At 47.4% G+C, this 15107-nt stretch overlaps 1 protein-coding gene across 1 annotated transcript in view; it reads left to right on the plus strand.

Moving 5' to 3' along the window:
- Nucleotides 1-1164: 1164 nt before the first annotated feature.
- The window catches only part of LOC105535741 (zinc finger protein 532-like), a 24572-nt gene continuing 10629 nt past the window's right edge, over nt 1165-15107 (plus strand). The window contains 3 exon segments of the mRNA XM_011974940.1: nt 1165-1291; nt 1802-1947; nt 2963-3265. Of these exon segments, the coding sequence (XP_011830330.1) occupies nt 1165-1291; nt 1802-1947; nt 2963-3265 (576 nt within the window).

Genomic DNA, 15107 nt, shown 5'->3' on the forward strand with positions numbered 1-15107 from the left:
CATAAAGCACTTATTGCAGGGCCTGGCACACAATACATTGTATTAGTCCATTTTCACACTGCTATAAAGAAATACTGGAGACTGAGTAATTTATAAAGGAAAGAGGCTTAACTGACTCACAGTTTCACATGGCTGGGGAGGCCTCAAGAAACTTAGAATCAAGGCAAAGGGGAAGCAAGGTCCTTCTTCACATGGCAGCAGGAGAGAGAAGAGTGAGGAGTGAAGTGGGAAGAGTCCCTTATAAAACCATCAGATCTCATGAGAACTCACTCACTATCACTACAACAGCATGGGGGAAACCAGCCCCATGATCTAATCACCTCTCACCAGGTCTCTCCCTAGACACATGGGGATTACGGGGATTACAACTCAAGACGACATTTGGGTAGGGACACGGCCAAACGATATTACGCATTTTCATTAAATGGTGGCTCATATTTTTACTTGCCTTGGGTCAGAGAGAACGCAGGCAGATGGAAAACATTGCAAAGAGAAGAAAAGTATAAATTGTGGGGGCAATGGGGATTGCACTGGCATTTTTTTTGAACGTTAATAGTAACATTGCAAACCCAGTAAATGGTCACCAGACCTAAGTTTGAACAGGCAATGTGTTTAATAAGGCTTGTCGATTGGATTTATGGGTCCTTCCGGGCCTTTCATGGAGCTTGGGCCTGATTTCTACCTTTATTGCTTCTGATGCCCAAGGCTACTCCCTAGGGCAGCTTGACTCCCAACAGGGAAGTCTCATTTACCAAAAAGTCTCAGTGATTCTGTTTTCCCTGTCTTTTTTGCTTTTATTTTTATTTTTTTAGAGACAAGATCTCATTCTGTTGCCCAAGCTGGAGTACAGTGGCATGATCATAGCTCACTGCAACCTTAAACCCCTGGGCTCAAAGGATCCTCCTGTCTCAGCCTCCTGAGTAGCTCAGAGTACAGGCACACACCACCACATCTGGCTAATTTTTAAATGTTTTGTGGAAATAGAGTCTCATGATGTTGCCCAGGCTGGTCTCTGACTCCTAGGTTCAAGCGATCCTCCCACCTTGGTCTCCCAAAGTGCTGGGATGACAAAGCCTCCATGCCCCGCCGTCTCCATGATTCTGAATCACCTCCAGTAAGGGACACCCTCTTCATGGGGCTGAGAGTAACTACCAGTGGGGAACCATGGATTTCGGGGTCCTTCGAGGGTCAGATCTTCGTTCCACCAGGTCCCCATCTTTGCCTGTCATCAATAACCAGCCCCTTGGTCTCCTTGTCCCTTGCCTTCAGCAACCCTGGCAGATTCCTGATGGTGACACTCCCAAGGCCACTTCATGGGATGGACCCTCATGGGCCATCTGGGCCAACCTCCTCCATGATAAAACATGAGCACCAGAGAGGAGGAGGACTTGTCTAGGTTGCACAGGAAGCCTGGGGTTGCTATTGGGCTCACCCAAGTCTAGGGAGCCCAGGAGAGCATTCATCACCACCCCACTCTCAGTAACACTGCGAGTGTATGCAGACTGCTCACATCTATGTCCTGTGCATGATTCACAAATGTAAAGACCACGCACAGGAGCTGCCTTAGCAAAAATTGATAAGCTGCAGCCCTGGTAATCATTACTGTCACTGTCCTTGTATCTCATAGCTTCATCCTATGCCCGGGTCACCATGGGCGTGGGCATCTTTGTTTTATAATAGGAAACCAAGGTTCACACCTTAGTTTGCAGGACTTTGTAAAAGCTCTGCTGTGGGTAAAGAGCCCAAAAAGGCCAACCCCCTCAGCCTCTTGCTCCCAACCCCCAAGCCCTTTCTCCTCCAGGGTACTGCCTCCCACCCTCCTCTGGTCAGGGGAGCCCCCCAGAGGAGGAATACTGGCCTGGCAGGGAACACTGGCAGTCTCAGTCCTTCACCAAACAGCAGGGGAAAAGCAACAAAGCCCCATCCCCCAGTGGCCCCAAGATGTGGGTGCCGGGAACCCGTCATTCAGAGACCCCAAACGAAGAAAGCAGGGAGGCCAGCCCAGCCAGGCGCAGCTCACCCCGCCCTGCTGGGAAAACCCATTGCGTTTCACCAGGTATCCTGGGGTGCTGTTGTGGGCCAAGAATGACACTTGTCTCTCGCCACCAAAACCAGAAGGGTATTCTAAGGGGAGTAGGCTCACCCCGCAGAGCCACACTAGATGGAAGCAAAGCAAGAAGCCAGGGCAGAGCCCACCCCCGCACCTCCCTCCCCACAGCCTCTGTAGACACACAGACTGGCAGAGTCACCGGGGCAGCGGGTAGGACAGGCGGTTCAGGAAGGCAGGTACTTACCACAGGGGAGCATGGTCTCTTCAGCCTGACCCTCAGGTTCTCACCGTGGGCTCCACTGGGCATTCACAGGACCCTGCAGTTGTGGGCAAAACTGGGGAGACCCATGCAGACATCGTTTTCCTGGGGAGAAAGAAAATTTGATTTCATCAGAGTCCTAATCCTATACAGGACATCGCCTTGCACAGGGACAGATGGAAATAGGCTTCCTCCCTACCCAGGTCATGGGTCTCTGCACTCTGAGTGACAAAAATGGGAGAGCACAGAGCCAGCTCCCACACCCCCCGAAAAAACAAGGAGTCTCTGAGGCTCATGTCCAATCCCACCCCCATCCCCCTTTTTAGGCCCCGCCAACTCTTTCTCGCCTTCAGTCATCAGCTTAGGTGCCTCTTCCTCCAGAAAGCTCGCCTTGATCTTCCTGGGCTGGTTTAAGGGCACTTTCCGTCCATGTGCTCAATTCCTCGTGTTCCCCACTAAACCTCAGATCCCACAGGAGCAGTGGCGGTGTCTGCCGGGTTCTCGCTCTGTCTTCAGCCCTGCTAAGGTGCCTGGCATACCAAGGTCTCGATCCCAAATGAGTGAACTAATGAATGAATGAATAGTAGCCCCAAATCAGGCTGCTCTCACATAACCCACATGGCTGAGGAGAGGTCTACGTTTTATTTTTCAAGAAGGTAGAGCTCGAGCGGGCCTTGAAGTCACATCACTGGCTGCTGAGTCTACGAACAGGGAAGCAGCCGCAGTCCCCGAAAGGACCCGTCCCAGCGAGCCAGGGCCTAGTTTTCCTTCAGCAGAAGGCGGAGGGGCCGGAGCGGGCGCGGGCACCCCTGGGCTCTGAGGGGCGCGCCCTGAAGGGCTGCGGACTTCAGGGCCATGATGGCTGTCCCCAGAAAGCAGGAGCCCGAACCGCGGGGCTCACGAACGCCCACATTCTCTGCTACAGCCTCGCCACTCCCCTGGGCCTCTCCCCACAGGTAACGCCCAGAACGAGTGCTTCTCCAGGTGGGGTCCTGAGGGGCCTGGTGGGCTGCAGCTGCCGAGCCCAGACAGCCACGCTGAGCCCGGCCTGGCCTGCACCCTGGCGCCACCGCCTGGCGGAGAGCGGGACTGACGCACTCCTCTCCTCTCTCTCCTCCAGCCCAGATCACGGAGGCGCGCAGCTGCATCTCCTGCCCTGGGCGAGGGGTGTGAGGGGGACAAAGATTTTGGGCACAACACCCACCACATAGAACCTATTCTCTAGTTGGGAAACAAGTCAAGGCAAAGGCGCACAGAGTGAAAGTCAGTGTGTGAGCAAACAAAATACCAGCCAGCAGAAGTTAAGCTTCTATGCAAACAGGCCTGCCTGACTCAGGGAGCAGGGGAGACCGAGGCAGATGAGAAGCCCCCGCCGAGGCCACCAGGATGCCCAGGCCTTGGGGCTCCAGGAAACGTGGTCTCCATGCTCAATCTCGGCTCAGCCTTCCCCAGAAGATGCCTCCAGCCAGACAGAGCTGGGTTTTAATCATGCCGCTTTCGTAAGCATGATCTCTGACTAGTTAACTACAGGTGCATTTCCTTAACCTATTAACAAAAAAAAAGGTGGGGGAGTTAGGAACTCTTGCCTGGCTGTGTTGTTCTTACAATTAAATCATCAATGTGGAGCATTTGACACAGTGCTCAGAATAGAAGCTATTCTTAAAACCAATCCATTCATAATAGGAAACAAAGGCTCTAGAATGGTTACTTTTTAAAACTATAAATCAGAACAGATTCAATATAAGAACGGCACTCTCAGTTCTTACTTCCATTCTGGAGTAGCCGAGAAAGAAGCAGAGGGGCCACTGGCTGCCGAGGGAATGGCCCAGAGCTCACAGCCTGTCCTGGTTAAGCGGCAGCCATGGGGAGGCCCTAGAGAAATGTTACCAAGAACTGTGGAGACGGCAAGGAGTAAATGCTAGCACTGATTGCTTGCCAAATGCCATTCAGTGAACTACATTCTTTATGAGCACTGACTTATTTACTTCTCACACTACTTCTACAAGTAGGTGTCATTATCATCCCCATTATTTTAGAGATGAGAAAGCTGGGACATTCACAGACTGGGGACCCAGACCAAAGTCACACTGCATCTAAGCAGCAAAACTGAAACTGTAGCCAGGTGTTCTGGCTCCAGAGCCTCTGCTCCCAACCACCAGGCAATACCTGCCTCTCTGATCTGGGAGCCATATTCATTCCCACTTCTCAAGCGAGAAAACTGCTGTTCAGAGCGATGAACTCTTGCAGCGTCACACAGGTAGTCATTGGCAGAGCTGTGATTTTTAGTCTTGAGCTTTCTCCCTAATTCAACTTGGGATAGAGAAAGTAAAAGCCAGTCCCTCTCCAGCAGTCAGAATTACAACAGGTGAACCAGGGTCCTGTTGGCAACCACATTCCCGACCGTGTTGCAGAAGCTGGTCTATGGTAAGAGACAATAAAACCACTACATAGAGAGAAGCAAAGATGAAGCTCTGCCAGCAAAGTTCAAGTCCCGGTTCCGGCCATTCCTGAAATCCAGCTGCAGCCTTCCCTTTCTAAGACTTGGTTGTTCAAATTCAGGGTTTGACTCCAGGAGCCAATAAAGCCCCACTCGGTCCCCAAGTTGTTACAAGTTGGGGAATAGTCACTTGCAACTAAAATGGGCTCTGCCACAGAAGGTGACCTATGGAAACAAGAGGCGGAAACCTAGAAGGCCAGAGGATCTGGAAAAATGAAAGGAAAGAGAAGCCGAGAGCAGCAGAAAAAGGATACAAAGCTATAAAGAGCCTTTTGCCCATCCTGCCAAACCACCAGCTCCCTCTCGTCCCTGAGCTTGCTGCTTCTGCCCACAGACTGCTTCCCAAGCAGCTGTGAAAATATCATGAACTGGTGCTTTTGAACATTTCCTCTTCCAAATGCATGCAAGTTTCACAGCCCCCTGAGTCCCACACATAGACACTCACTTATACCAATTCCTCCTTCCGATAAATCTTCATGCCAGCTAGAATAACTCCCCATCCTTCGGATTCCCCCACACCAAGTAGTCTCCCTAAGTGTATGTTCTTCCTGCCCCCCACTCCCCCGCACCCCCCCAGCAGGGTGCTTCTGGAAAGGCAGATGGCATGAGCGGAGAGCTGACCCCCAGCTCAGTCTTCAGGAAGGCAGGGCTGTTGATGAGTCAGCGGGGTCTGCACTGAAGCATCTGGCCCAAATTACCAGGATGAAGACTTCTGCGGCAAATTGCTCACAGCCCAACAGGCGGCACTCCACGCAGACCACCCCAGCACTGTTGTTAGTCACGCGTGCATTTTAATTTAGCTACAGAAGAGGAAGGAGCAAAGAGCACAGAATAATCCTCTCGTTAGAGAGGAAAATGGGACCTCGGGAGCTTGCATGGCTTCCCTCAGGTCACCCAGCCAGTCAGCAAAGAAGCGCTCAGCAGGGGCAGGCTCCCTGAGCGTGTCCTAATCCTGGTCCATGCAGAACTCTGGTCATTCTGGGATCAGCATCTGCAGTGGTCACATTCCTCACCTTCCCCCTGCCTCCCACCACCTTCACTTGACTTTCTCTCAGAGCTCAAACTAGAAGGGATCTGGTTCAGTTGCATCAACCATTCATTCATTCCCTCATCTATTCAAAGTGGCAAGGCTGGAAGGGGCCTTAGGGCTCATCTGGCCAAACCCTTCCCATCTGGTGTTCACTGGGCTCTTTGACTCTAAGCCACAGACATCAACTCTAGCTAACCGAAGCAAAAAAAAAAAGACTCAGAGTTGATTTAAAGTAAAAGAAGAAGCTCAATGCATTAGAACATTTTTTTAAAAGCTTAAGATCTGTGTCCTAATAGGACAGGCTCCAGGGACCTTAAGAGCATGAGTTTAATGATCTATAGACTGCATCTTCTAGCACTTTTCCACTGGTGCCTTCTGAGTGGGCTCGTTCATGATGAATCCTGGGATCCAGCTCCTCTCTTGCCATAAAACCCCATTCCCTGCCCACCACACCACCCAGATGCAGCCGTGAGTGAGGCAAGGGAGAGAGAGAAAAGCAGACACATTTTGCTCATGAACGAGCCCACTCAGGAGACGCCAGTGGAAAAGTGCTAGAAAATGCATTCTACAGATCATTAATCAATTGATGCAACTTAAGCAATATATGAGGGGGAAAAAATCTTTGTTGCCAATAATGGAAGCGCCTAAGACAGAACATTCTTCAGTGTCAGCTGGGCAACAGAAACAGCAGGCGGCCATAAGTCAAAGCCCAGAAAGCTTTTGTTTTTAAACTTGCAATGCCAAGGAGGTAAGACAAGGGAGCCAATTCTCAGGGAGGGGAGCCAAATGCATTCAGGTGATACACTGATCCGACGGTCCAGATTCAGTTATTCTCAGAGGAACGATGGCTGGTTAACGAGCCTAGCTGTTGACCACAGCTCTCCAGGAAAAGGGAAATGAGGACTAGTTTTCAAAACCAGAGCTACTTGATGTGACACAAGAACTAGACATGCATGAGTGAGGAGCATCAGAGTGAGAGGAAGGAAGCCAGACCCTTCTCTCCCAGACACCTTCATGTTGTGGGTTAGCCTTCATTGGAATAGGACTGATTCCTGGATGGGTGACATCATGAGCTAACACGTGTGCTGCTTACTATTTGCCAGACACAGTTTGCTGTAGTTGGGATGTTTGTGCTCCAAATCACATGTTGAAATCCGATCCCCAGGGCTGGTGGTGGGGCCTGATGGGAGGTGTTTGGATCTTGGGAGTGGATCCCTCATGAATAGATTAATGCCCTCCCTGCGGGATGGTGGAGGGATAAATGAGTTCTCACTCTGTTCTCGCAAGAGCTTTTTGTTTAGAGGCATGTGGCACCCCCTCCCTCCTCTTTCTCTTCCTCTCACCAGCGATCTCTGCACATATAGGCTCCCTTTCACCTTCCACCATGGGTAGAAGCAGCCTGGAGCTCTCAGCAGGAGCAGATGCTGGTGCCATGCTTCCTGCACAGCCTGCCAAACAGTGAGCCAAATAAACCTCTTTTCTTTATAAGTTATCCAGCCTTGGGCTTTCCTTTATAGCAACAGAAATGGACTAAGACACTGGGCCAAGCACTTTGTAAGTATTAACTCCTCACAGTAATGCTGGGTGTGCTATGACTACCCCATTTTACATATGAGTCAACTTTGTCACAGAGAGGCTGAGGAGCTTGTCCACGGTCACACAGCTAGTAGTACAGCTAAGTTAGGATTGGATCCAAGTAGCTCAGTTAGGAATGCCTGACTTCTCTGTTGTCCCACCAACAGCCAGAAGAATAAGGAGTTGCTGCTGATGCTCCCAGCATGCCCCCATAAATCTGCAGACTACTCTAGTACTCTGGTCTTCTAACCTGCCATTTGGGACCTGCCTAAGCTTTCCAATTTGAGCTGTTTTTCTCTGATATCACAAGAAAGTACCTCTGTAAATTCTGGCCATGATAATATCTTTTCTTTCACTTGTTGATTACAGAGCTCTGGTGTATAGCCAAACTGCATTATTTGAGGTTTCTTAGCATACATAAAATTGACACATTGATATAGCATGTAATGGTCATTTATTTTTCATTCCCATTTTTTTTACTTCCCCATAATATAAGGAAGAGCTGCATTTGATCCTAAACTCAAGTGGCCACCTCTGTGTCCTAAATGAGCCCCAAGGATAATCTGCCCCATTCATCAACACTTTCTAGTTTGCACCATGTTAGTGACTAAGGGGACACCAGGGGAGCAGATATGATCTCTATTGGCAATGAATTCAGTCTCCTGGGAAGATTCCGTGCGAACGATAGTTGAAATAAAACATGGTGAGTGCTACTGTAGGAGTGTGCCCAAATGCTTCAGGAACAAAAAGAAAGAGAACCCAACTCTTGAGATAGCAGCAGGAAAAGAAGTTCAGCAGGAAGACAGGGTCAGATTGAACACAGCTAAGGAGGCTGTGCAGTGTTACAGGAGATGTGGGGGCAGGGAGGTCTCTGAAAGGATCTAGGTAGGACGATATTTTAGTTAGGAAAACCACCCCACCCTTCTACATGCATGGAGGGCAGGCTAGAAGGCAACAGTGCTAGGAGAAAGGAAACTAAGTAGAAGATGACGGGGCTAGGCATGGTGGCTCACGCCTGTAATCCCAGCACCTTGGGAGGCGAAGGTCAGGATTTCGAGACCAGCCTGGCCAACATGGTGAAACCCGTCTCTACTAAAAATACAAAAAACTAGCTGGGCATGGTGGCAGGTGCCTGTAATCTCAGCTGCTCTGGAGGCTGAAGTGGGGACAATCATTTGAACCTGGGAGGCGGAGTGAGCCAAGATTGTTCACCTGCACTCCAGCCTGGGCAACAAGAGCGAAACTCCATCTCAAAAGAAGAAGGAGAAGGAGAAGGAGAAGAAGAAGAAGAGTCCAGGCAGGAGATAAGGGTTAACTCAGGCAGAAGCACTGAAGATGGGAAGAGAAAATGGATTCAAGAAAAAGAAATCAGAGGTAATAAAAATGAGGTTTTTCCCCCCTGTGTGATTCACTTGAACTTCAGATTCATTTGCCACAAAACTTTGCATCTGACTCTCATCCTGGCTGAAGCATCGTGGAGATCTGGTTTTTAGGTTAAGTTCAAACTTCTGGGAAACACAAGTCAGATGGGAAGACCAGAGTTTCAGTGCAGATATGATCTCTACCAGCAATAAATTCAGTTTCTGGGAAAGATTTGGTGTGATCAGTCCTGTTTGCTTTTGAGTAAATTATTTGCATTTTCTGAAACTCAGTCTCATCATTTGTAAAGTGAGAATTATGATATCTACTTCTGCATCTTATGGCATAAGCTAATTTGGGTGCCAACATTGTCTCATCCCTTTTCATCTTTTCTAATAATAATGATAACAACAGCAGCAACCTCCAACATTTACCAGGCACCTAATATGTACCAGGCACTATTCAACATGCACTAATTCATTTGATCCTCACAACCACCTTAGGAGATAGGTTCTATTATTGTCACCATTCTGCAAATAAAGAAACTGAGGCAGAAAGAGATGCAGTGACTTGCCAACTCCTCAGGCTGTGGCAGAGCAAAGATGTGAGCTCGCCTTCTCTCATAATTGCCTGAGCACTCGCCTACTGTGATGCAAAGGAAGTCCAGCGCCTCCTCCCTGGGCCCTCCCTCCTCCCCTGTATTGTCCAGGAATTCTGCTTCTTCAGTCCGGCTCCCTGGCACCAGATGGACAAAGAACAACTCCAGCCCTATGCTGCCATTGCTGGATGCTGCCACACGTTGTCGCTATTTAAGGCGTATCCTGCACGGTTGGCTCTGGTGGTCTGTTGATGGGATGTTCTTGCTGGTTCTGGTTCCTGTTCAAGCTCCCAAGCAGAGGCTCTGAGACTTCCTTTCCCTTTTTTTTTTTTTTTTTTTTTTTTTTTTTGAGACGGAGTCTCGCTCAGTTGCCAAGGGTGAAGTGCAGCGGTGCAATCTCTGCTCACTGCAACCTCCACCTCCCAGGTTCAAGCAATTCTCCTGCCTCAGTCTCCCAAGTAGCTGGGATTATAGGCACGCACCAGCACGCCCGACTAATTTTTTGTATTTTTAGTGGAAACAGGGTTTCCCCATGTTGCCAAGGCTGGTCTTAAACTCCTAGGCTCAAGTGATCCTCCCTCCTTGGCCTTACAAGCATCACAGAGCTTGGAAGATAGTGAAAAATTATCTGGCCAAGTTCCAAAAGTGGCCCAGAATCTAGAGAGATTAGTAAAACAACTTGGCCTCTATTGTTCCAAGTTTAGCTGTGCTTCTGGGCTTTGGTGGCCTCAAGGTACTATGGGAAAAAAGTTGGCTTCCAGGGCCCACCAAGTGTCAGACCCAATATATGATCTGGCTTTGGGATGTGACCCCAAAATCCTGCACACTTGAAGTAAGAACAACAAAAAACAAACCAGTCCTCGCATAGATGAAAATGTGGTTCAAAAATCTGAGTGGTGGAGAAAACAACAAGGCCTGAACTTGAATTAAGGTAATTCTGTGTTGGTAGTGCTCCCAGTCACCTGGCAAAAGGAATAAAAAACTATTTTTAGAAGACAAGGGCACAGCATAGGCCTTAAATTATGTTTTCCAAGCACAATGTCTAACACAGAGTCAAGGATAACCAAGTACATGTGAAGATAAAATGCTATGGATGGGGCCGGCTGCCATGGCTGCCATGGCTCACTTTGGGAGGCTGGGGCAGGTGGATCACAAGGTCAGGAGTTTGAGACCAGCCTGGCCAACACGGTGAAACCCCATCTCTACTAAAAATACAAAAATTAGCCGGGCATGGTGGGGGGCCCCTATAATCCCAGCTACTCAGAAAGCTGAGGCAGGAGAATCACTTGAGATCGTGCCACTGCACTCCAGCCTGGGTGATAGAGTGAAACTCCATCTGAAAAAAAAAAAAATTTAAAAATGCTATGGATGAGAATGAACAGAAACAACAAATAGACCCACCCACAGGAACTGCAAATAATGGAATCATCAGCCGATGCCATAAAATAAATAGGTCTACTATGTTCAAGGAGATAAAAGTTTATTTAAACCATTTTGGCAGAAAACTAGAAATCATAAAAAGTGACATAGCAGATGTGTAAGGAAACTGTGAACCCTGATCATCTGAGATGAGTCTCAATTAATTTAGAAAGTTTATTTTGCCAAGATTGAGGACACATGCCTGTGACACACCCTCAGGAGGTCCTAACAACATGTGCCCAAGGTGGTCAGAGCCCAGTTTGGTTTTATACATTCTAGGGAGACATGAGACATCATATGCAAGATGAACACAGGTTTGCATTGGAAAGATGGGACAACTCAAAGCAAAGATGGGAAGACTCCAAGCAGGGCAAGGTTTCCAGGTTATAAGTAAATAAGAGACAAACGGTTGCACTGAGTTTCTGATTAGTCTCTCCAAAGGAGACAATCAGATATACATTTATCTCAGTGAGCAGAGGGGTGACTTTGGGTAGAATGGGAGGCAGGTTGACTCTAAGCAGTTCCCAGCTTAACTTAACTTTTGCCTTTAACTTAGTGATTTGGGGGCCCCAAGATTTATATTCCTTTCACAAAACCAAATAGATTTTTTAGAATTGAAAAATACATTACGAAAATTAAAAATTCAATAACCTTTTTTCTGTCTGATTTTATCTTTTTAACAGCTTTATTGAGGTACGGTTTACATACAATAAAATCCACCTATTTAAAGTGCATAGTTTGATAAGCCTGCCTATGCAGAGGAGTTTTTGCAGTATAGAAGAGAAATTCTGAAATTATGAATCTAACAGTTTAAATTAAGAACGTAATTCATATAGACTACACCATTCCCAGCTACAATCCTCTCTTTCAGAGAGAAACACCTTTGCTCTCCAGTCATTTACAGTCCTTCAGAATGGAAGCAACTGGCTCCATGGTTCCAGGTTTTATTCCCCTTTGAAATGTAAATTAATAGTCTCAGAAAGAAAAACGGGAACGTCTCTACTACAGAATGCAAGCATTTGGCCTGAAGTTGGGTGGGTGGGAGTTAGAAGAAGATAAATCTTATTGCCCTTTGAATGGGAGCAGATGGCTTTAGTCCTAACACCCTCTAACTTTCTTTAACTCAAATATCAATAACATTTGCTCAGAAAGTCCTAATTGTGAAGAGACATGAAAATAATTGCTTCTTGACAGATCGAGATGCAGAGGATATGGTAAGACAGTCTAACACGTATGTTTTATTGGTATCCCTAAAGAAAAAATAATGGGAACAGAGGCAAATGTGAATAAATCATTACTAGAGATTGTCCAAAACTAATATAAGGCCAGGCACAGTGGCTCATGCCTGTAATTCCAGCATTTTGGGAGGGAGGTTGAGGTGGGCGGATCATGAGGTCAGGAGTTTGAGACCAGCCTGGCCAATATGGTGACACCCCATCTCTACTAAAAATACAAAAATGAGCTGGGCATGTTGGCACGTGCCTGTAACCCCAGCTATTTGGGAGGCTGAGGCAGGAGAATTGCTTGAACCTGGGAGGCGGAGGTTGCAGTGAGCCAAGATCATACCATTGCACTCCAGCCTGGGCAACAGTGCAAGACCCTGTCTCAGAAAAAAAAAACAAAAAACAACAACGAAAAAAACCCCACTAATTAAAGACATCAAACCATGTGTTTAAGAAGCAGAATAAATCTCAAGGCAGAAAATTTTAAAAATAAATCAACATGTAAATACATTATAGTGAAACTGCAAAAAACCAAAGACAAAGAGAAACCTTAAAAGATGTCTTTAGAGAGGCAGCAGTTAGAGTAACAGCTAAATTCTCAAAAGAAACAATGGAAGCTAGAAGACAGTAGACTGACCATTTCAATGCACTGAAAGAATATTCTTGGGTGATCAGACCCAACACCAGGTCGTGGGGGTGACAAAGTCCAGCAGAGTGAAAGGATTGAGAAAAAGACAGTTTGAGAGAGAAAAAGCTGGGACCAGGGGCCGTCGCTAGTGTATGGAGGCTGCGAAGGCCCTGAGCTCCGGAAGCCCACACTATTTATTGGTAATCCAACAAAGAATCAGGGGGTGAGAATGTGGAGGTCAAAATGGCACATTGCATTAAGCACATGATTTACAGTTGTGATGGTTTAGCATTTGCTCTGCTACTTGAGATAATGGAGAGCAGGTTCTTTTAACTCAAGATACAATCGATCCTGGGAGAGCAAGGAGCAAGGAGCCAGCAAGTCTAGACACATTCCAGAGCCACGAGCCCTGGATTCTATTCAAGCCACGAGGGATTTTATGCCCGGGGCTTAGATTATGGTGCGTCAGAGTAGCCTCCCACCCTTTAGCACAGAGCTTGGTGTTCCGAAGACCACAAAGGGTTTTAGACCCTGGACCCCGGACATGTTCCAAGACTTTTTTACATTATATCATACATGCAAGCCCTGCCTCAGCTTCTCCCAACACTCAGCTTTTCCCAACAGAAAATAACTGTTGATATTGTTTGGATATTTGTCCCACCCAGATCTCATATTGAATTGTGATCTCCAATGATGGAGGCGGGGCCTGGTGGGAGGTGTTTGGGTCATGGAGGCAGGTCCCTCATGGCTTGGCATTGTCTTCATGATAATGAGTTCTCACAAGATCTAGTCATTTAAAAGTGTGTCACTTCCCCCCATCTCTCTCTCTTGCACCTGATTTTATCATGTGTAGTGCCTGCTCCTGCTTCACCTTCCACCATCAGTAAAAGCTCCCTGAGGCCTCCCGAGAAGCAGATGCCAGCACTATGCTTCCTGCACAGCCTGAAGAATCGTGAGCCAATTAAACCTCTTTTCTTATAAATACCTAGTCTCAGGAGTTTCTTTATCAGTGCAAAAACAGTCTAATATAGAAAATTGGTACCTAGCATGGGGCATTGCTATAAAGATACCTAGAAATATGAAAGCAGCTTTGCAATTGGGTAATGAGCAGAGGTTTGAAGAGTTTGGAGAGCTCAGAAGAAGACAGGAAGATGAGGGGAAGTTTGGAACTTCTTAGAGAATGGTTAAATAGTTGTAACCAAAATGCTGATAGTGATATGGACAACAAAGTCCAGGCTGATGAGGTCTCAGATGGAAATCAGAAACTTACTGGGAACTGGAGCAAAGGTCACCCTTGTTAAACTTTAGCAAAGATCTTGGCTGCATTCTGCTCTTGCACTAGAGATCTGTGGAAGTTTGAAGTGATGATTTACAGCATCTGGCAGAAGAAATTTCTAAGCAGCAGTGTTCAAGATGTGCCCTGACTGCTTCTAACAGTCCACATTCAGACGCAGGAGCAAAGAAATGACTTAAAGTTGGAATTTATATATAAACAAGAAGCAGAACTTAAACGTTTGGAAAATTTGCAGCTGGACCATGTGACAGAGAAAGAAAAAGCTTTTTTGGGAGAGGAATTCAAGCAGGCTGTGGAATAACCACTTGTATAAGATATTTGTATAACTAAATGGAGCCAAGTACCTTTATCTAAGACATGAGGAAAAGGCCATGAAGACATTTGAAGACAACCTTTGTGCCTGTCCCTCCCATCCCAGGTCCAGAGGCTTAGAAGGAAAGAATGGTTTCATGGGCCAGGCCCAGGGCCCAGTGGCCCTGCACAGCTTCAGGACACTGCTCCCCACATCCCAGCTACTCCAGCTCCATCTCTGGCTCAAAAGGGCCCAGGTACAGCTCAGGTTGCCACTCTGGAGAATGCAAGCCATAAGCCTTGGTGGCTTTCATGTGATGTTAAACGTGTAGATGTGCAGAATGCAAGAGTGAAGAATGCTAGGCAGCCTCTGCCTAGATTTCAGAGGCTGTATGAGAATGCCCAGGAGCCCATGCAAAACCTGATTCAGGGACAGGTTTTCCTTATAGAAACCCTCCACTAGGAAAGTACCAAGGGGAAATGTGAGGTTAGAGCCCCCACACAGAGTCCCCACTGGGCCACTGCCTAGTGGAGCTGTGAGAAGGAGACCACCTTTCTCCAGACCCCAGAATGGCAGATCCACTGGCAGCTTGTACCCTGCACCTGGAAAAGTCACAAACACTCAACTGTGAGAGCAGCCACAGGGGATGTACCCTGCAAAGCCACAGAGGTGGAGCTGCCCGAGGACTAGGGAGCCCACCCCTTGCACCCGTGTCCCCTTGTTGTAGGACATAGAGTCAAAAAAAGGTTATTTTGGAGCTTTAAGATTCAAATAAAAACCACAATGAGAATTCAAATCAAAACCATCTCACACCAGTTAGAATGGCAATCATTAAAAGATCAAGAAACAACAGGTGCTGGAGAGAATGTGGAGAAATAGGAAT

The sequence above is a fragment of the Mandrillus leucophaeus genome, unplaced genomic scaffold (assembly GCF_000951045.1).
Source record: "Mandrillus leucophaeus isolate KB7577 unplaced genomic scaffold, Mleu.le_1.0 Scaffold15, whole genome shotgun sequence".
Lineage (NCBI taxonomy): Eukaryota > Metazoa > Chordata > Mammalia > Primates > Cercopithecidae > Mandrillus > Mandrillus leucophaeus.